We start from the raw sequence: 21,526 nt of genomic DNA, 5'->3' as shown, positions 1-21,526 counted from the left end.
CACTCAACTACACCTAAGCCTAACCAGGGGACGGGGAAGGGGAAACTGAACCTAAACTACCTTGAGAGGGGGGACCGGGAAGGGGAGACTCTTGACCAGGGAAGCTGGGGGGTTGACTACGCCGACGAGCTAAAAGGGAGGGTGGGCGACACAGAGGGAAGAAGAAACAACCACAAGAAAGGGGGGAAAAAGGAATGGGGACTCACCAAACAGGGGAGGGGGGAATCGCTCAACAGACACAGCGACGACGACAGACTGGTGAAACGACGACTAACTGGGGAAAACCAAAAAAAGACCGACGCTCGACTGTGGCAGCCGGACCGCCGCGACCACACAAACAAATCAACCTGAAACCGGAAAAGGGAAAGTACTGACGGCACCAATGAGTGAAAAACAGAGTAAAGGGAGGCGATGAGAAGAGGGAGAGGCCTAAGCTCGCCGGAGACGAGGCCAGCCAGCCTCCGGCGAGCCTAGAAGAAATGCGACGGATAGGGAGGGTTGTAGGGTTAGGGTTTGGGAGGGTGTTTCTTTTAGAGAGAGAAGCTACATTAGGCATTATCCTACAATATTTGACATTTACCATATAACATAGTAATTGCATTAAACTCTATCAAGTCTTCTTTTAATCTTGTTTTCTTCAAAGAAAAGCACACGCCACTGCTTTATTAAAAACTCCATGATTTGAACAAAATATTCTCCAACCAACTCACATCAGCGTATGAGGTGGGACGACACTTAATGGCAAGAGACAATATTTACCAACAGTTCTATTAAAATATATAGAGGAAATTTGTTTTTTTTTTGTCCTCAAAAATAACTTTAAAGATGCTCTGGTGGCTAAAAAGGTACATATATTTTAGATTACAACCAAAATTTTTTCATTAAATCGATTTTTTCCTAACTTTTTCTTTTGTTGTTTTTCTCACCCTACCTTGTACCACCTCCCCCCTTCCAATTTCCCTCCCATTTACTCACCTAACCATTTCTAAGATAAAAACGAAAATGAAGGGAAAGTAGGTATTAGTAGGGTGTAAACCGGTCTAAAACTGGACCGGACCAGATCGATTGGATCGAAATTCGATTTTTTTCGGACCGGGATCGGACCAGAATATTTCGATCCGGTATTGGATCGATTTCACCGGAATTTGTATTTTTTTATTGAAAAAATCTTTTTTGCTAAAGTTTAAACATATTAATAAATTAAAAACTAATAATACTAAAAACAATAATTTTAAAGGCAATAAAAATAAAGTTTTAACTTTCTAACTTTTCTAAGTTTCAAACTTTTTTTTTTTAACCTTCAAACCTATTTTTAAAAAACAAAAAACGGTTCGGACCGAAAAATTCCGAGTTTGGACCGGACTGGAAACCCGAAATCCCAAGTTTTTATGGACTGGAGACTGGACAGAAATTTTCCGATCCGGTTCGGTCCAAATTCCGATCTCGTTCCAAAATTGCACACTCCTGGTCCCCTAGGTATAAAGTAGGGTGAGAAAACGATAAAAAGAAGTAAGGGAAAATGGATTTAATAAATTTAGCACAAGAATGTTGAATCTTTTGGCTGGAATCTCAAAAACAGATACCTCTTAAGCCAATTTTTCGAAAAAGGGTAATTCTAAGCAAAAAGTGAATTTTAAAAGATGGAGTATTACTCAACGAATTTCTCATACTTCATATATATAGATAGATAGTAGATTACAGCATTAAATGATAAATACATAAATTAGGCAGGCCTAGGTTAGCTACTCATTTCTACTACATAATATAGTCCTTAACTAGTAGTCAACAAAATTACACATGCTTCTAATTACACCAGAATTACCAGTTAAAACTCCTGCATATGAAAGCTTTACAAAAGCTGAAGCAAATTCTTGAAAGAAATCATCAGCATTAACAGCAAAATGCTCCACAATCCCTGCAGTTTGTGTGTTCAAAGGCAGCTCTGCATCAATCCTTAGAACACCGCGACGCTGCATGGAATTCTTGTAATACAGATTGTCAAATATAAATGCTGAAGGATCATTCAGCACAAAACTTATATTCTGAGTTAAGGGTATAAATTCTGGACAACTAAATTTCAACAGTGCTTCAAATCTTGGATCCATGTTGCTCATTCTTTCATCAGATGGACTGTACAAACGATCCATGATGTTTAAGCAATGTGTGACTCCTAAAGTATGTGATCCTGCAACCATAAATAAGTTTGTTGTTTACAATATGTTTGAATGACCTATGAAGTTGATTGCTAGAACATACATTCTTTTCTATCCAACTATAGTAGAAGAAACTAGTAAATTAGTAATGTGGTTGAGCCCACAATTATATACTAGCCTTACATGCACGCAATGCGTGCGACAGCGTGTGATAGCATATAAAGTAGAAAATGAAATTTATTTTTCTCTAAAAACTGATATTTAGTTTAAATGTCATACTTTCCCCCTTTTTTTATTCAAATGAAATAGTTACTTATCTCCCTTTTTTTTTATCCTTTTTTCTATTTTTTGGTATCCCCATGTATTGCCTTATATAATAGAGATATGTAGTTTTTACAAAAATATTTCTTAAAACACCCCTTATTTTTCAGCGAAATTCTTATATACTCATAACTTCTCTTACAATCACTTAATAAATAAGATGTGAACTGCGGGTTGTGCTATTTGCTTATCGTCGTGATAATTTAGGAAGCGTTCATTTGTCACACGTCAAATCTTTGAGTCAATTTTAAGGTCAATAAGTCGATTAGAAATATTTGTACAAGTATTTGGATCACTTTGCCATGTAGGATAGTCTGCTTGTATAGATAATTTTCTGAAAGGTTTAGCTAGGTAGATTTTCATTTTGCTGATTTTGATCATGTTTCCAAGTCAAGTAAAATTATGTCAGTTCTAGTTGGAAGTTGGAACATAATGTAGTACAGCCTATTACTATATTCACACTGTTATACAAAAGCATGAATGTAAGAGTATAACATAGTGACACACCAAAAAGTATACTAGCTAGAGAATGAGATATGACATGTGAGGAAGTACCTTCTTTTGTTCAGCAAAAAGTAATAATGGAAATACCAACTATCTTGGTGAGAAAAGTTAACCAGAATTGAAGTAAATCTATGTTACTTGTGCGTCTACTCGGATACGGGTGTCCAAGTGTCCGTCTCGGCTATTTTGTAGAAAAAAGTCAAGTTTTTAGTTTAAAATGAAGTATCCAAGTAAAGTGTTGTGTCGGACATGACACGACATGAGTAACACGACATCCTGTTTTTGAGGTGAATGAAAGTGCCGGAGTAACACTGAAGTAAAACATGAAAATAGTAAATAGAAAAGTACCCATAATGGCAACTGTTTCCTGAGTAGTCATCCCAAGCTTGGAAAAAAGGGTAAGAGCATCATTAACTCCAATATCAGATGAAGGGAGCAAAGCATCAGTTACTTCAGAGTTTGAAGCAGAAATTGAGTCTCTTCTACCAAGTGGAACTTCAATTCTTGGCCCTCCAGAAATAGCCACAGCTTCTCTAGCAGCCAACACTATAATGTCAGCACAAGAGACTTGTCCTGGACATTCTTCTTCAACTTTTGATTTTATCATATTAATTGATTCCCTCTTTCGAATCCCGAAATTCTTGCTTGCACCCAACTCTGGTGGCCCCAAGGAGTCCGAGTTTGAAACATCGATAAGAATTGATGCATCACAACCCTACCAAGAAAATAAGAATTCGTCTAAGAAAAACTCGTACCAATAAGATGTAACAGCCCGAATTTTCCCGACCAACATTACAAATTTACAACATATAGCAGCTAGTTCCCTGGACTATAGGGCCATATTAATTAGGGTGCCTGGATGGCATGTGCCCCACAAAAAAATCTCTTCTTCATTTTTTTTTTACTCCAATGCAGTATTTGAAGGTATAGAACATTGCTAATTAATATGTTAAAATTAAAACATCATATAGTAGTATATACTAGTACTATGTAAAAGCAATAACCTTAAGAAGCAGAAAGATTGTGTGATAACTTAAAAGTAGGGGAAGTAAGAAAAAGACAAATATGACCTTGTGTGTACCTGAACTTGGCAGTCATGGAACATGAGCCTTAGAAGAGCAGCAGAAGAAGTAGGATCAGTGGTAAAGACAGGAAGAAGGGCAGTACTGACAATGTTGTGAAGTTGAGGGCAAGTTTTTTCATAGAAATTATAGGAAAGACCGTTAGGAATTTGATTAGTTGCACCAGCTAAATTGTTGTTTACAACAAAAATGATGAGAATAAATGATAAGGTAATGCATATGCCACCCATGATATACCTAGTTTGCACCAAATTTTTCCAATATTTTAGGAGGATATGGTATGGTTTTGGACTATTTGTTGGGAAAACGATAATATATGATATGGGGTTGGCCGGTTGGGAGTGTAATGGTGTATTTATAACTCTAGAAAAGCAGTAAAAGTCTCGGCTGACAACATTATATGAAGTACTACCTTTTTGTGAGTTATCACAGTTGTTCTAGGGTGAACCAATGTTTTTTTCTAAACCGTAAGGTGAAGGATTTTGTTTAGACCTCAACTTAGAGTTTCTTATTTTATTATTTTGTGGATCAGGTGTTTGAAAGGGGGAAAGATAAGGGCATTCATACTCCCCAAACACCATACTTGGTAATATTCGAACTCAAGGAACTAAGATAAGGGTCATATCAGGCTGGAAGGTCAACCTAGCCCAAGTTAGTGCCTTAGTGGGCTAGACATTGAGAGTGGGGGAAGCCGGAAGGTAAGGAATTGATGTCCCTAGTGGGTATTGAACCCTCCCAACTTGAGATTAGAAAGTACGATTCTTATCATTAGGTCAAACTTAGCTTGTTTAAGGTTGAACCAATGTACGCTAATACTATTATTGAAAAGAAATGTGACATGAAATGATTCGGATTTCGGGAACATAGTTGTTTAGAACAGGGGAGAACATCAAATTTTAACCAATTTATGGGGTTTGTTAGAGGCTATGATTTCAAGAATGAAAACATTTCAAAAGTGGTGAAACCTCATGTTTTAGAGGTTTATATGCTTCATAGATGAAAAGCGTGGACAATAAAGTATATCTGATACTCTTATTGCTTATTGATGGTAATGTAGTATTTAAGTTACAATGATTTAAATGGCTTATTCCCTCTTGCTAACCTTTTTCTATATCAAAATTGACACCACGTATACAAAACGTTCACAATATTTGTTCATTATTTTGCAAATATAGGACAAGCAACAACCCAGTATATCAGCCAAGCCAATATATGGTTTATTTAGTAATTTTGTCCAAGGTATACTTTTTTTTTCAAATTAAAGAACTAGAAGAATGAGGTGTACTCTCACTGACACTTGCCATAGAAAAGGAAATTTCTATCCATATTTTATGATTTCCTATTGCCAAGTAAATGGCTAAACTTGTAGGGATGTGCACCGGTCCAGGACCGGCAAGAACCGCTTGGGCTAGTGAACCTGTTCGATCGAAATCTATATTTTATAAAAGAAAATCCTTTTTATTTAATTTAAACATATTTATAAATTAGATACATTTAAATTTAATCATTTTAATAACAAAATTACTAAAGTAATAAATAATAGGTTTTAAACTTTTTAACTTTTAATATAAATTTTTCTTTTACTAAAAAACAAAAATTCCAATCCACTGGTCCGAACCAAAATTTTCTGGTTTTGGACCGGACTGAACCGAAAACTCGGAATTGGGATTTTCTGTGGACCATGGTCAAAAATCTGGCCCGATCCGGTCGAGATTCCGGTGCGAACCTGGTCTTTGTACAGCCTACCTTTCAAGAATTGGTGCTATAAATTATAATGTTGTAGAAATTTGGTTTTAACAAACAAGAATTTACCCCTTAAGTAAAAGTAGCATTACCAAACTGCTATCCATGCATTCCATTATTAAAGAAAGATCATACATACATGCAGTAGATTTCCAAACCTGCCACATGATCTGAAGAAAACTGATACTATAATTTGCCTTTCTCCTTTTTCTTTCTAAGCGAACAATACTGCAAACTAAAAATTACATCACAAGATTAAATGTTAGACAACTGAAAGCAGAAACTATACTGGTGATGTACGACTATCTTAGCCAAACTGCTGGAAGCACCAACTTTCTTTATTATGTATGGAATGTTTTTATGGTAGCAATTACTAATAACTCTGAAATACATTAGACATCAAAGACACACTAATTTTTTTTCTTCTTGTTTTCTAGTTCCCTTAATGCGAAAGAAATTGACCTTAACGACATCTTGTAGTGTTAAATTCCTGATCTACAAATAAATTAAAACTAATTTAAGTGTAGAAGATAATAGGCAAAATCTTATACAAGAATGGGAATGTAAAATGGGGATTTTTTTTTCTTACTTTCAAACACATTGAAATCATGAAATCATAATTACTAGTGTCAATCTCTGAACATTCAAATCATATAAAGAAAATCAGAAAAGCTTAATGTCATTTATCACCTACCACAGCTAAGAAGCAATCACCTATTTCTGTTAACAAACAGGAAGACTAGAAAAGGAGTTGTATATACATCCTGGAAATACAACTATACAACTTACAAGTACTCTTTCAATTTGGGATTTTCAAATCAGAATTCTGAATATCTTTTGGTGCATTCAGCTTATGATCCTCTCCATTTCTATAAAATGGACTTATACATATAGACAATTTTTCCATCACTAATGATTCTGTAAGCCAATACCAGCCACGGTTTTTCTCTTCATCATAAAATAATTTTCGCCCCTCGAAAGTGCGAGGCCGAAATCAATACTGACAAGAAATAAATAGGGAATATTAACTCATCATTTTCCTCCTGTTTCTATAGCAGGGAAATAAAAATATGAATATCAGAATATGTATCTATGACAGCTAGTACTTTAATAGAGCAGAAAGATCTACACTAATCTCTCGTCGTGGTCCTCAAAAATTTCTTCCCCTCTATCAGTTTCTCCTGTTTCCAAGAGGTTTCTTTAGATGGTATAAACATGACCCACACTAGCTTTATCAGCAAAAGCATAATATGAACCCTGATATCCCAAATTTACCTCTCTTACCTGAATGGACAGAAAAAACATAAAAGAAACGACTTCACTAGTATTGAGTGTAATGATAAGGACTTCTAACAACCATATTACACTTTTGGTTAATACTTATTACTTACAGCATCCCGCATTCATGCTTCCTAAAATAAGGCAGAGAAAATTTTCTAAGGAAAGAGAATCTGTCATCACCAAAATACTACAAATCAAAAGTTTCTGTGCAACTGTCTCTTCTGACTTTATAGATGTGTAAGAGAACAAAAACAAAATGAGATACAGCAGAAAAAATTTCAGACATTCTATGGCAGGGATCACTTTTAATAAGTCACAAACTATGTCTCCATTTAAAGATGTTGAATTAATTCAGTAGCAGAAATAACATTACATGTCATGATGTTGAAATTGCAATCTTGTCATGAGTTATCAAGATGATTATCATTGCATAAAATTGGATTAAGTTACATGAGAGTTTGTGGATACATTGTTGAGCATGTATACTGTACAAATGAGTTACTCTCGATCTTTTTTGATAATCCTACTTCAAAATTTGCAAAAATTGCGACCAAAAACACAAAAAAGCCCACAGATATCTCACATCTTCAAATCCCAAATAACTAATCTGACCCTAAAAATCTGGACAGGGTAGAGAAACCAAAGTTGTGAAATGTCTCTGAGAAGAAGTTTCCAAGGTAAATAGCGCACCTGGATAACGTGAAAAGTACTTCGGACAGTGACAATCCAGGGATCATCTTGTCAAATGTGCTCAACAGCAAAGAAGAAATCAGCACTGATGTGGTAACTCCTTTCACGAAAAGTCGAAACTTAAGTTAGCATCCTGATAACCAATGTGCCGTCAGTTATGCTGTCATTACAGATGGTCATATGCTGATGGGGAGCAGCATAGGCTTATAGCAGTATAGATGAAGCAATCTTCAAAGACACATTGGAGAGCCTACTTCTCTCTCCTAGCTTACCTCAATAATATGCTTTTCAGAAGAACGGAACACTGGTCACTCTTCCCCGCCAAATTATTGCTCAGAAGCCTCCTCCAGGTTCTATGAAGATTAAAACAGATGGATCTCGGTGAAACTCTGCCCTGTTTGCCATCGTTGAAGGTGTCATCGTTGAAAATAAAGGAGAGTAGTTCACAAGATTTTCTGTCAAGTTCAACACTGTGACTCCTTTACCTGCGGCGCTCCTGGCCAGAAACAAGGGCTCCTGTTTGCCAGGATATTATAGTCTGACCAGGGCTATTAATGAAACTGATTCCCGTTACCTCAGCGACAAATTTTAGTGATCCTATTTGATGAACTCGGAGTCCTCGTGGCGAATATTCGCAAGCTGACCCCAAGGGACAGGGACGCGATGCTAAAATTGTGACTCATCGCCTTCTACTCTTCTAGGCTGTCCTATGAATTGAAGGAAGGTCTTAAGATCCACCATCACCTCTCCAGAGTCCACTAAGATTCCCTGTGACATAGACAAGGGGCTTATTACTCATTTCTTTCAACGAAGTTTATGTTACCAGATTTTCCTATGCTAGTGCAAAATCGGCCCTCTGTTCCTGTCTTTTTCACATTCAGTGGCTTGTACTGGCCTATGCAGTTCTCGTGGTGGTGAGAGACTATCAGTTTGATAAAGTAGTTTCTATGTTTTTCCGTTGAGCAATATAGTGAAGCACAGACAACCCAGCACATCCCTTAGGAACTGGTGTACCGTACACCCAATATGTTTTAGCAGGTATATGAGAAACTTCTCCTTCGTCAAAGTCGTACATCTAAAGTCACAATCCAAAGAAACCAGATTCTCAAAAAGAAATCATATCCACAATGGATTTCTTAAGATCCACAACCACGTTAATTGACAATAAAAATGATTATTGAAAAACCATTGAGGAAACAGGTTCAGATTATGATCAACATAGCTAACAATATACTTAACTGAATGTATATGAGCATGTGTAGCGCTTGCCTGACCACATACAAGGTAAATTAAGTCATGTGAGTTTAAATGGTAGCGTATTGTGATTTACAAATAACCTGTAGTATGCTGCTATCAGGCTACAAGTCCTTTTTAGTATCGTGTCATCACAAGGTTCTATTTTTACAAAATATTCCATTACATGCACTGATGCACAAGACCACAAAGGTGCACCTCGACAAACTATACAATGTAAGTGGTAAAGCAAACGAATCAGATTCGGAGGTAGTAAAATGATATGGTTCGAAAAACTGGGATTTCATTAAAAAAAACATGACTGATATTTAATCAAAATCTGATAGTTCAACAGGGGGATGCATGTACCTCATGATATCAATCAGTGGATGGCTGAAAACGTATGTAGCAGCTGGACAAATTTGTACTTTAGCATTACCCTGTCAGTTCATCATGAAACTATGGTTCAAGAATAACTATCCAACTCTCCATGGGATTCAGGCGCATGATCTGGCATCAGTTGAACATTCAACAGCTCCAACATAAAGAGCACCTCGTTCATTTTGGAATTAGCAGTATCATCTGCTCTAAAGCTGATGACTTCATTCCCTAGCTCAATCCAGCTGTATCCAGGATTCGTTCTGAGCTCTGTGTCTTTCATCATCTTCCACACTTTTGCCACTTGGTCCCACAATCCCATTCTTGCATACAACTTTGCAAGTTGTACATGGGTGGCTGCACATGAAGGTTCTAGTGCAAGCCTATTCTCAGCGGCTTCTATTCCAATCCACACATTATTGTGAAGCCTACAAGAAGATAAAAGTGAGCCCCATATAATGGCATTGGGTTGTATTGGCATCTCCAAAATCAAATTTCGGCCCTCTTCAACCAAGCCAGCTCGACCAAGAAGATCAACAATGCATGAGTAATGAGCCATATCAGGCTCCACACCAAATTCTGCCATTGAATTAAAATACATATGACCTTCTTTAACAAGACCAGCATGACGACATGATGAGAGAACACCTAGGAATGTGATACTGTCAGGCTTTATTTTCTGCTGTCTCATCTCCTCAAAGAGATCGACTGCTCTCCAAGCTAGTCCATGCAGCGCATACCCTGTAATCATAGAGTTCCATGACACAATATCTTTATCATGCATTGCTTCAAATACACAAAATGCATCTTCAACATCACCACACTTGCAATACATTGAGATAAGAGCGTTGGCAACATGAACATAAGTATCAAAACCCGATAGAATGGCCAGACAATGAACAATTTTTCCTTGTCCAAGAGAGCTGTTACCTACACATGCACTCAATAGACTTGTTAGCGTAAAATCATTGGGTTTGAGAGTTGAATGTCTCATTTGATTATAAAGATCCAAGCAGATCTCAACTTGATATCTCTGTGCAAAACCAGAAATAAGAGAAGTCCATGATACAATGTTTCTTACAGGCATCTCTTCAAACACCATAAAAGCAGATCGTAAATCCCCACACTTTGAGTACATGCTAATCAAAGAGCTTCCAATATAAACATTTACTGAAAAACCAAATCTGATAACTAGGCACTGAAGTTGGGTTCCACAATGAAGATTCCCTATATACCCACAAACGCTTAGTGCATATGAAAGCACTGCAACATCAATTCTTAACCCTTCTCTATGCAGTTCAAAAACCCCAGAAACTGCATCATCCTTCAAAGGGGAAGATGGAAGGATTTGATCAAATAGATTTTGGTTTCCAAAATATGAGACAGCAAAGTCATCGGATGATTTTTCTTCATTAGGATTCTTTGAATGAGTTTGTAGTAAGTCCTGAATAATTTGCAAATGGCAATGTTGGTTGTTAGCATGAGTGGATTTGGGAGACACAAGATCTATAATTCTCAGTGCCTTATTCAGACTTTTGATATCATTGCTTTTCAGTCTATGAGTAGTGAAGCTCCTAAATTGAAAAAGTGTCTGCAAAACCGCCAAATATGCTTTAGATTTGAAGATCCTCTTATTACACTTCATATAGCACCCAGGAAGATTCCAGATGTTCATCCCTAAACAAATTTCACCAGTACCATATTTTGCTCCCTCTCCTGCACACAGCTTAAAAACTCAAGTTTAAATAAATGTGTAGTAACAAGGAAAAAAAATGTATATATAACACTCGAAACAATATTGCAATAAGAGATATGAAGGATACAGGTAGGTGAAAATAAAATTAACATCAGTTAGATATTAGCCACAATAGAAATGCAGATAAGTCTAATCTTCTTTTTGATGAAAAGCTTTCTTTAGCTTTTAATCACATGGAGATTAGACAAATATCACAAGATCTTTATGTTTGATACAAGACATACAGATATGTTGGTAGATTTTATATATTATTGATAGACATCACAGTGGCAGATCCAGAATTTCACCCACATCGGTTCCGAATCGATGAGTCGATAAACAAAAAAAGGACCAAATATCATTACTTGAGAACTCTTTCAGATAAAACTCGGCGAATCTAACCAACTTTTAAATATCATATACCGCAAACTAATCAACGGAATTCAAGCTAGCCATACAAATAAGCAACTTCATATTTTCCTCATCAAACCTATTGCTAAGCTCTTGAAGTTGCGAATCAATGATACTTAAAAACATTTCAACCCAAAAGCATAGGAAATTGGGAACTACGGCAAATAAGCGTTTTGATCTTCCTTGAGGAACATACAAATCATCCATATTAAGAACTTCAATATCATGCTTAGCACGAAAGGAAGTCAAAATATTGCAAAAGTTATTCCATCCATGGTCACTCAACTTTTGAAATCTTTCTTTCGTCAAAGAAACAAATGACATAAAATTAACAATATCTTGGTTCCCTCCTTGGAAAGCTTCACACAATTTATATGTTTGCCCAAATATTTCTAACATCAGATGTATCATGGAAACAAACATAAACGACTCAAAATTAGACATAATAGCAATAGCTCTCACGCGATCCTCTTTATAAATCTTATTTTCTCCAATGTTCACAAGAATCTTAACGATTGCATAATATAATGAAGCGAAATCGTTTGACTATTTTATAGTGTGACCCCCAACAATAATCACGGGGACTCAAACCAAGCTCTTGGTTAACCCTTGTCCACCTTCAATTTCACCCATATCTAATACTTCTAGCACTTCTTAAGCTTGTATCTCTCGAACCATTCACCCAATAAAGCTCATGGCATAACAATTCAATAATCCAATTTGTAATTAATCCAAGCAATACTACCTAATAACTAATATTCTATCATCGACCCAATTAAGCTCATGGTTATTCAATAATTTCAATAATCCAATTTGTAATTAATCCAAGCAATACTACCTACTAACTAACATTCTATCATTCACCCAATTAAGCTCATGGCAATTCAATAATTTCAATTTATCCAAGCATTTCAATAATCCAATTTGTAATTATTCCGAGCAATACTACCTACAAACTAATATACTATCATCCACCCAATTAAGCTCATGCTAACTCAATAATTTCAATAATCCAATTTGTAATTAATCCAAGCAATACTACCTACTAACTAATATTCTATCATTCACTCAATTAAGCTCATGGGTCAATAATTCCAATTTATCTAAGCATTTCAATAATCCAATTTGTCATTAATCCAAGCATTACTAAAAAAAAATTGGAAAATTGGAAAATCGAAAAATAAAATTACTTACTATCTTCAAGAGTTGCAATCTCACAGTAGAGGAATTGAGGAAGGAGGCCACCGGCTGCCAGATGAGTCTACGCCGGCGTGCATGGAGGTGGTCGGCCGGTGTAAGTCGGTATGTCGGAGTGAACTCTGAAGAATCAATGAGGATGGCTTATTTCAAATACTTGGGCAGTTTGCTGTGGAAAGAGGAGAAAGTAAGGGCAAATTTTAGTTACTTCCTGTGTATCTTTTTACTTGTAATAGTTTGACTTTCACGTTTGTCAATGCATAATTTCAAAATAAGTTTGACTACCGATAAATAAAATTTATAAAAAGTATATATTCGAAAAATATACATTCAGACGAATCTAACAAAATCCCACATGAATATGTTTTTCCTTAACTATAATACACCAAATATAAACTAAGTAGAGTTGGTGAATAGTGTAAAACTCAAACCGTTGCAAGTAAAAAGAAACGGAGGAAGTATAAACTACTACTATATCGGTTAAGATTGAAATATATATATTGTGATCACGAAATCAAATCTTATACAATGCTCGAATTATGTATTTGTCCTTCGAGCTTGTTTGGATAAGTTTATATATCCTTCTTGATTCATTAGGTGTATTTATTAAAAGATGGATGCCCTAATTTCTTCGTTTACACCGTACCAACAAAAAAACAAGAAAGTACGACTAATAAAAGGATTAGACATAAGGTGTTTAGAGAAAAATGAAATAAAATATGTTATTCTTTTTATCAATTTAGGAAACATATTTTAAGTAGAATAAGTACAGTTGTACAAATTTTATTGTTCTCCACGTAACCCCACTGCTACCGATTATCATAACGGTCGAGCTTTGATGAAACAAAGAAGATGTTGTGTTCGAACTTCGAAGCTAGTGCTAGGAAAATCTGCTTGAAACTATTTTATGAAATGAAGCGTTTTTTTTTTTTTTTTTTTTTGCAAAAAGCTACCTAATGAGAAAGGGGTACGAAACTACTTTCTTTATTAATATGTTGAATCGGCTTCGTTTTTTTGGTGTTGACCCACACGTCCCTAGCACATTATTATTATTATTTTACCTCCTTTTGCTCTTTTTTCCTCAGTTTTTGGTGTGATTTTCCCCCTCCCATTATTAGATTTAGTCTCTTTTTTATGTGACACAAAATCGTAAAAAATTGATGTGATTCATTATTATGTATTGCATTGAAGGTAGACCTGAATAGAAAATTGATGAATATCATATGTGTCACACCATATGATGTGACACAAATGATATGCATGATTTGAAGAAGGGGATGGGTAGAAATTTTGTTAAAACGAGAGAGAAGTGGAACACGAGAACTAGAGAGGTATAAAAAACAAAAATGGAGAAAAATCCAAAACAATGCTGAAAAATGAAATCAACCTATTGAAATATAGACAAATGTACCATTAAAATCAACCTTACAATAAAGATCAAGATTTCAAGTATAGTTTATCTACTTGGTCCACTGAATAACGAACAAGAACCCAAGTGAACAAGGAGGAACAAAACTTTCCTTTTCTTTCCACTAGGGCCTCTAGGGTAGGGGTGCTTATCGAGCGAGCCGAGCCTGAATAGCATTGGACTCGGCTCGAGCTCGTTTAACTTTTCATGGGCTTGGCTCGGCTCGGTTCGGGAGCTCGGGGGAGCCGAGCTCGGCTTGAGCTCATGATTAGAATTTGCGGCTCGAGCTCTTGTCGTGAGCTTATTTAGGCTCGTGCTCGACTCGTGAGCTCTTCTTTATCGTTTTTGTTTTCTTTTTCATTTTAATTGTTTTTATCTTTCTTCTATTATATATATTAATTAGTATCTTAAAAGAAATACTTAGTATAATTTTTAATATATATAAATAATTTTTTAATATATATACAATTTTTTAATATAAAATATTATTTTTATATAATATTTTTTTTAGTACAAAATATTAATCGAGCTGTTCACGAGCTTTGCCAAGCTCGGCTCGTTTAAGTCACGAGCAGATTTCGAGCTCGAGCCAAGCTTTGACCAAGTCGAGACCGAGCTGCTCGCGAGCTTGCATTGTCAGGCCCATTATCACCCCTACTCTAGGGGGCCGCCAAAGGAGATTTGACTAGCTTTTGCTTCTCAAAATTTGTTATGTTAGATATATACAAAAGATAATCCATGGTTGCCTTCCGAATACTTATGGTTACTTCTCTTATCTTGTTCAATTACTTATAATGTGTGTCTTAATAAGATCTGAATACTATTAGCAATAAGTCATCTAATTAGGAATTTAGGACTTAGATTTTGTAGTTTGTTTAGAGCAAAACAGTACAACTACCTAAGAATATATATTTAAAGGATTTTTCACCAAATACACTCGAATAATATACATTTCACCAATATTCTCAAACCTTTTAAAATCACCATATACTTTCTAAATTTCTCTTAAATTTGCCATAACCCTTTAATGACAAATGACCATCCATTTTTTTAGTCGTTAACCCCTAACTCTTTTATTAAATCCTAATTAACTCCAATTTGAGTCATTTACTCTAATAGATCATAGTTAAAACATCAGTTATGACAAAAAAAAAGAGAAAATAGAGTTATGGAGGAACAGAGTGAAAAAATGATTATAAAAGGTATTTCAATGATTGTCAATGAGGTAAACGAGACAAACAGAGGTCAAATAAGGTTTAGTAGTTGAAGTAGGGATTAATTAATGACTTAAAAATTAAAAATCTAACAATAGTTAGTAGTTAAAGAAGGCATGTGGTTAATTATAAGAAATTGAGGAACATATGTTGAATTTTCAAAAATCGGAGGATATTTGATGAAAAAAGGAATTTTAATTAAAGGTATTTGGTGAAATATTAGTATATTTAAGTTTATTTATTTTCATAAATAATCCAATACTAAATATGATAATTGCTATATCTTAATGGAATGAAAACTCCTTCACTCTAATGGTTAAAGATTTAAGTATGATGTAGAGATGTACGAGGTGATCAATAAAAAAAAGGAGTCACTTAAAAATTAAAATATTATCTCTCGTTATAGTAAAATTCATAAAAGGAATTCTCATTCTTTACCACCTCTAGTTTAAAATGGATAAATCACCTCTAATTAATGTCACCTAATGTTTGTTCCTTCATTAGTTCATTTACCATTAGAATCCAAAAGATTTTTTTTTAAGAGAAAACAAATAATATTTTTAACCACCACTAGAAAATCTCTGGTTGATCTTCCAATATAGAAAATCTCCTTTCCTTATATTACGGTTCCAAAATCCAATAATATCAAGCACCAAAAATGGCTAATTGAAATTTTACTACAACCTTTTCTTTTTTTCCTTCAAACTTAGACCATTTTCTTCAACCCCAAAAAAACCTTTTTTTTTCAAAGAAAAATAAAAATTGCAACTTTCTTATCCATATTGTTCTTCATCATTATCAACTATGAAAATTCTAAATAATTTAGCAACAATATTTGTTGTTCTAATTTCAAATGTGATTATTGGAAAAGCTGGGCATAATTCTCATCATAAACATGTGGCTCCTCACCATAAGGTAGCAATTGGTGCTCCTGAATTAACAGAAAAAATTGGCAGTAATCGCACAATTGTTGTTGATCCTAATGGAAAGGGAGACTATAAAACTGTTCAATCCGCCATTAATGCAGTTCCTGATGGAAATCCAAATTGGATATTAATTCATCTTAGGAAAGGAGTTTACAGGTTATAATGCAGTTCCTTTCTGTATACCGCCTCTTGTCTTTATTAGTTTATCGTATTTTTCTTTTGGATATTCCTTATTAATTTATCTATTTCTTTTATTTTATTTTTGGAATAAGATTACTAATTTTCCATCACATATACATTCAACTTTAACATAAAATAATAGATCTCTTTTTTTCTTTCTATATCGCACAATATTGTTTCTCATAAAAATTTGTGGAAAAAAAACTAATAAAGACTGGAGGGAGTAATATATAATACTAATAACTAAAGCATTTCATATACGTCCTATATTTCTTTCAGTTGTACCAATTGATATTTCAGCATAATTCATAAATCAATTTTGACAAGCTTTATTTCATCGTAAATCCCATAATATAGGGGAAAAAATTATAATCCGACGTGGTCTTGTTAAATTCGTGTCAATACGAACATTTCAAATGACAAGTTTTATTATAATTTTTACTTATACGCAATTAAAAATATTAATGTACGTCCAAAGAAGCACGTTAGAGTGTATGAAAAGACAGATGATACAACTAAAAGAAGGAGTGTTTTTTTCTTCTAAAACCTTCATTGTTGTTGGAAGTATGTTTGTGACATGGTTAAATGGAGAGGCAACAAACACGGACATGATCAACCAAAGGATCCAAACATATCATCATATTAATGGATTTGGGTTGAGATTTTCAGCCTATTCTATTATGTAGATTGACGTGACATTATCCATTTATTAAAAAGGTTGAGTCATGATTGAACTTTAACGTTTAAATTCAAAATGAAACTTGATAGATAATAATCCATATTATTATTTGTAGTAGCTCAAAAAATTTTCTTTGACATTAAGGTTTGTTACTTTAATTTGCTCATTGGACATCACATTTGGTTCATTTCAACGTGATATTCGAATGTAAGAAGTGCGTTAAGAGAGTTATTAGGTTGATATATATATGTTCCCCTCAAAAATAAAAAGGTAGATAGATATATATGTGGTCATATATTTTCTTTTCAAATTTAATTTTAGTAAGAGATTTATATATAAAACATCTTACCTATTTATAATGGTATGTCTACTTTTTTTTTTCTTGAAAGATAATTGTATATCTATCTTATTACGAATATTATGTGCTTAATTAATTAGAGGATGTGGTTTTTAATTAACAGAGAGAAAGTACACATACCTCGATCTAAACCTAACATATTCATGAGAGGAAATGGTAAAGGGAGGACGTACATTGTTTGGTCACAAAGCTCTACTGACAACATTGAATCTGCAACTTTCAAGGTTGAAGCCCCTAATTTTGTTGCGTTTGGATTAAGTATCAAGGTAATGTTATCTAAGGACTTTTTATACAACTCTTTGCTTACTGTAAAAGCTGTGTTGCATCAAGTCATTGTGGTAGAGAATAATATTATTAGAATAATATTTTCTCGTTGTATTAGGGTATGTTTTGCATTGTGCAATCTTATTACACAACCCAAGAAATATAAGAGTTTTGGCGCATTGGTGTATTTCAAAAAGAAAGTCAAACATGTTGATTGGTTGAAAGTAAGACTGGCAAAAGTTGACCCAACTCGACAACCCGATTTGAACCTAACCCAAAATAAACGGGTTAGGGTTTGGATTTTTGACCCATTTAATTAAATGGGTTGACACGATAACCCGTTTGATTAAACGGATTAGATTTAGGTTGACAATTCTGACTTGAAAAGGGCATGATTTGACCCGATTAACTTAAACATATAGAAAATTCTCGAAAAAATATATTGATAAATCTAAAATTTGGTTAAAATATCTCTAAAGTATGTCATAATTATTCCAATAAACTCTAAACATGCATACTTTTAATAGTGAACTTGCTCATTTAATTTCTAAAAAAATAATTATTTTTCAATATAATGTATTAAATGAGTTAAACGGATTATACGGGTAACTCGTTTATTAAATAAGTCGGGTTAGGGTTGAGTTTTTCAAATATAAGTATGTCAAATAACCATCTAAAACGTATTGGTTTGATGACACTGTAAAAAGCTATAGAATACTTTCCAATTAGGTAGTTTTAATTTCATATTGTTGTATTTACAGAATGATGCACCAACTGGAGAAGCATACACCTCACAAAATCAATCAGTGGCCGCATATGTAGCAGCAGATAAGGTTGCATTTTACCATTGTGGATTTTTCAGTACTCATAACACTCTCTTTGATCTAAAGGGCAGGCATTACTATGAAGCATGTTATATTCAAGGCTCCATCGATTTCATCTTCGGTCGTGCTAGATCCCTATTCCATGTGAGTTTTCTCTTAAACTACTTTTTTTATTGACTATTCTAAACACTTATTACTATTATTTTTTAATAGTTTTAATATTTTATATTCCATCCGTCTCAAAATATAGTTTCCGTATTCTATTTTGATGTCCAAAAATGTTCATCCAATCCTGTTTCCGTTGTTTTCATTTTGGAACATCACTTTTACTCTCATTTCTCCTCACTTTTTCTCTCTCTTTCCTCCGCACATCCCAAAATGAAAAAATGACATGAGAAATAGGATCACGTGGCGCTTTAATGCTTTAAACATTTGTGAGGATTTTAAAAAATGGGAGAGTAAAATTGTTGGGTGAGTTTATTAATAAGGATAATAGAAAAGAATTAATTGGAAAGGAAAAGGAATAAGATTAGTGGAAAGTAAGGTGGGAAAATAGAAGGTGACGTATAGGTAAGGAGGAAATTGAAGGAGAGAAAAATGACAAGTTTACTCATCAATGCTTTCATAGTGCTTCCGGAAGCACCTAGAACTAGTTGTTCCTTATCACATATTTTGCATATTTAGCGTTTACAGTATGTGACAAAAATGAGTTCTTGGGAGTTAGGACCACATAGTTCTACATGCTTTCGGGAACACCTAAGAATTTGAACCATCCATGTGGAGGGTCTTAGTATTGCATTGATCTAATATGAACTTATCTCATCTAATCAACCATTTTTTTATGTGAATTTTTTTTCCCACGTTTAATCAGACCTTAATATTCCTACTCTAAATTGAACTTATTTTTTTTGTTGATATCTAATTTGATCTGATATAACCAATAACATACTAAGGTGAGCTAAAGATGGCCTAATTACAGCCAATATTGTCTTACTACTCTAACTTAATTGTCTTGACATCGATAAATAGTTAAATACTGCCTAAATCATTACTATGTATCAATACTTTGTGGACCATTTATCTTTTAGGCATTATGTTATATAGATTTGATTACGTGTTGATTGTTTTATGCATGAATTTGTTGCCCATACATTGTAGGATTGTGAGATATTTGTGCTCGTCGACCGTAGGATAAAGATCCATGGCTCAATCACAGCACATAACAGGGAAAGTGCAAACGAACCAAGTGGATATGTGTTCAATAAAGGAAAAATTTATGGCACAGGACAAGTTTACCTAGGTAGAGCTAAAGGTGCCTACTCAAGAGTAATCTTTGCAAATACTTACTTTTCTGGAACAGTTACTGCTGAAGGATGGACTAGTTGGAGTTATGATGGTTCCACTGAGTAAGTCATTCTTTTCACATACCATTACTTATATGGCATGCTTATTGTTTTTTGTCTTTTCATACAACATACGTTACAAAGGTCAGTGTAAATGAAGGATAAAAATTTGAACTTGGGAGCTGTCATACCTTAAAGTACGACTAGTATTTAGGTTCGGACGTTGTAATTTGGATCTGTCATACTTTAAAGTACAACTAGTATTTAGGCCCGGACATTGTAAATTGGGATTTGTCATACTTTAAAGTACAACTAGTATTTAGGCCTGAACGTGCGTTGTCCCGGGTGATATTTTTTCCGAACTTGATATGCATTTTTTTCCATTTGCATTGAAATATAATAAAGGAAAGTCACCATGTGAAAGGTACAAATATAATAATATGGACATTTATAAGCATGATTAAAAGTTGGTTGAGATACATGGTAACTATGCTTTATGTAATAATAAGATGTCATGGGTTCAGATCTTGTTGCAAGCCAATTTAGTTTTGTTAGTTGACATGACATATGTACATATTGAACAATTCTAGATTTCTAGTGGGGTAGAGGTGCCACGTGACGTGCAGACGTTGTTAGACACACCTTTTAATATATTTGTATAGATAGATTCTAACCATTAGATTTATCTAGATTCACTTTTACTAAGACTACAACCTTACATTCAAAGAAGAAAAGAAAAGGGTGCATTTGTTTTTCATGTAGTTTAATTTTCATTATCCATGTTGTTCATGATAAATAAACATGAATCACTATCAATTACTTCATAAGGTTTGATATTAAAAGAATGTATTGTTTGAATGTCATCAGCAATTTATATCATGCGGAGTATGCATGCCATGGACCTGGATCAAGCACAGGAGAACGAGCTCCATGGAGTCGTCGTTTAAGTGATGAAGAAGTAGCTCCTTTTCTATCTATAGACTTCATTGATGGCAAGCAATGGGTACCAGCATGGCTGGATTAATGTGTGTTTTCCATTCATTAGTTGAGCTTTGATAAAGAGAGTTGGTTGTATAAATATGTATTACACAACTTTGATCAACTAAAACAAAAAGAAGCTAAAAGGGGTTCAAATTGATTCAACTTTTTCATGTAAACTCCATTTCAATCATTTTATTAAATGGAATTGAAATTGAGTGTTATTGCTATACATAAAATTATTTTCTTTTGCTTCTTTTGGAGTAAGTAGTTTGTTAGACTTTATTCTGACAATGATAGTTTTGGATGGATGTTTATTAGTTGTGGTGTGGATGGATGTTTATATTCATGTTGTTGGAGTGTATAGTATTGTTTATTGTAAATGTCTAGGTTATTTGAGAAATTAAAATGAATTTTGTGATTGTTCCAATGTGGTTATACTAAAACATATCAATTTTTCTAAGCCGTCTATAATTTCAAAATAATTATATCAAATTTATTTATCTGGTCCCAATAATTTGGCCACCCTAAAGCATTTTTACGGATGACTATAACAACACTAGGGGAAAAAAAAGAAAGGGGCTGCGCTTTTGAAGAAAAGCGCAGCCCTTCACTTAGCAGGGT

The 21,526-nt window shown here is 34.3% G+C and overlaps 3 protein-coding genes across 7 annotated transcripts; 1 reads left to right on the top strand and 2 right to left on the bottom strand.

The window, feature by feature from the left end:
* Positions 1-1,679: 1,679 nt before the first annotated feature.
* On the bottom strand, positions 1,680-7,890 carry LOC104888456 (peroxidase 29). Its single transcript, XM_048640961.2, has 4 exons — positions 7,775-7,890; positions 4,060-6,038; positions 3,327-3,693; positions 1,680-2,185 (listed from the first exon to the last, which is right to left on the bottom strand). Exons 2-4 carry the CDS (start codon positions 4,288-4,290, stop codon positions 1,776-1,778), a joined length of 1,008 nt encoding a protein of 335 aa, XP_048496918.1. The 5' UTR covers positions 4,291-6,038; positions 7,775-7,890; the 3' UTR covers positions 1,680-1,775.
* Positions 7,489-12,910, bottom strand: LOC104888457 (pentatricopeptide repeat-containing protein At2g37320). 5 transcript variants are annotated; one of them, XR_007272426.2, is made up of 4 exons: positions 12,726-12,910; positions 9,377-11,119; positions 8,047-8,849; positions 7,489-7,907 (listed from the first exon to the last, which is right to left on the bottom strand). XR_007272426.2 is itself a non-coding variant. In XM_048640960.2 (2 exons), exon 2 carries the CDS (start codon positions 11,058-11,060, stop codon positions 9,474-9,476), a length of 1,587 nt encoding a protein of 528 aa, XP_048496917.1. In that variant the 5' UTR covers positions 11,061-11,119; positions 12,726-12,910; the 3' UTR covers positions 7,489-9,473. The 5 variants fall into 5 exon arrangements, 1 of the variants encoding a protein (XP_048496917.1); XR_007272424.2 differs by having other exon boundaries at positions 7,489-9,235; XR_007272423.2 differs by having other exon boundaries at positions 7,489-8,849.
* A 3,055-nt stretch (positions 12,911-15,965) lies between these two features.
* LOC104888455 (probable pectinesterase 67) lies at positions 15,966-21,166 on the top strand. The gene is made up of 5 exons (XM_010673436.4): positions 15,966-16,432; positions 17,597-17,759; positions 18,519-18,725; positions 19,740-19,987; positions 20,792-21,166. Exons 1-5 carry the CDS (start codon positions 16,155-16,157, stop codon positions 20,946-20,948), a joined length of 1,053 nt encoding a protein of 350 aa, XP_010671738.2. The 5' UTR covers positions 15,966-16,154; the 3' UTR covers positions 20,949-21,166.
* The last annotated feature ends 360 nt before the right edge of the window (positions 21,167-21,526 follow it).

Source organism: Beta vulgaris, chromosome 3 (genome assembly GCF_026745355.1).
Source record: "Beta vulgaris subsp. vulgaris cultivar EL10 chromosome 3, EL10.2, whole genome shotgun sequence".
NCBI lineage: Eukaryota > Viridiplantae > Streptophyta > Magnoliopsida > Caryophyllales > Amaranthaceae > Beta > Beta vulgaris.
The sequence above is the reverse complement of the archived record's forward strand: the minus strand, read 5'-3'. Positions and strand labels throughout refer to the sequence as shown.

Bases quoted from the DNA above. Each gene is read 5' to 3' on its own strand.
- LOC104888456 (XM_048640961.2), bottom strand. From the start codon at position 4,290: ATGGGTGGCATATGCATTACCTTATCATTTATTCTCATCATTTTTGTT. The intron at 3,694-4,059 runs GTACACACAAGG...TTTTCTTGGTAG, and splicing joins TCCATGACTGCCAAGTTCAG to GGTTGTGATGCATCAATTCT. The intron at 2,186-3,326 runs GTACTTTTCTAT...TTATGGTTGCAG, and splicing joins GGAAACAGTTGCCATTATGG to GATCACATACTTTAGGAGTC.
- LOC104888457 (XM_048640960.2), bottom strand. From the start codon at position 11,060: ATGAACATCTGGAATCTTCCTGGGTGCTATATGAAGTGTAATAAGAGG.
- LOC104888455 (XM_010673436.4), top strand. From the start codon at position 16,155: ATGAAAATTCTAAATAATTTAGCAACAATATTTGTTGTTCTAATTTCA. The intron at 17,760-18,518 runs GTAATGTTATCT...TTGTATTTACAG, and splicing joins CGTTTGGATTAAGTATCAAG to AATGATGCACCAACTGGAGA. The intron at 19,988-20,791 runs GTAAGTCATTCT...GAATGTCATCAG, and splicing joins AGTTATGATGGTTCCACTGA to CAATTTATATCATGCGGAGT.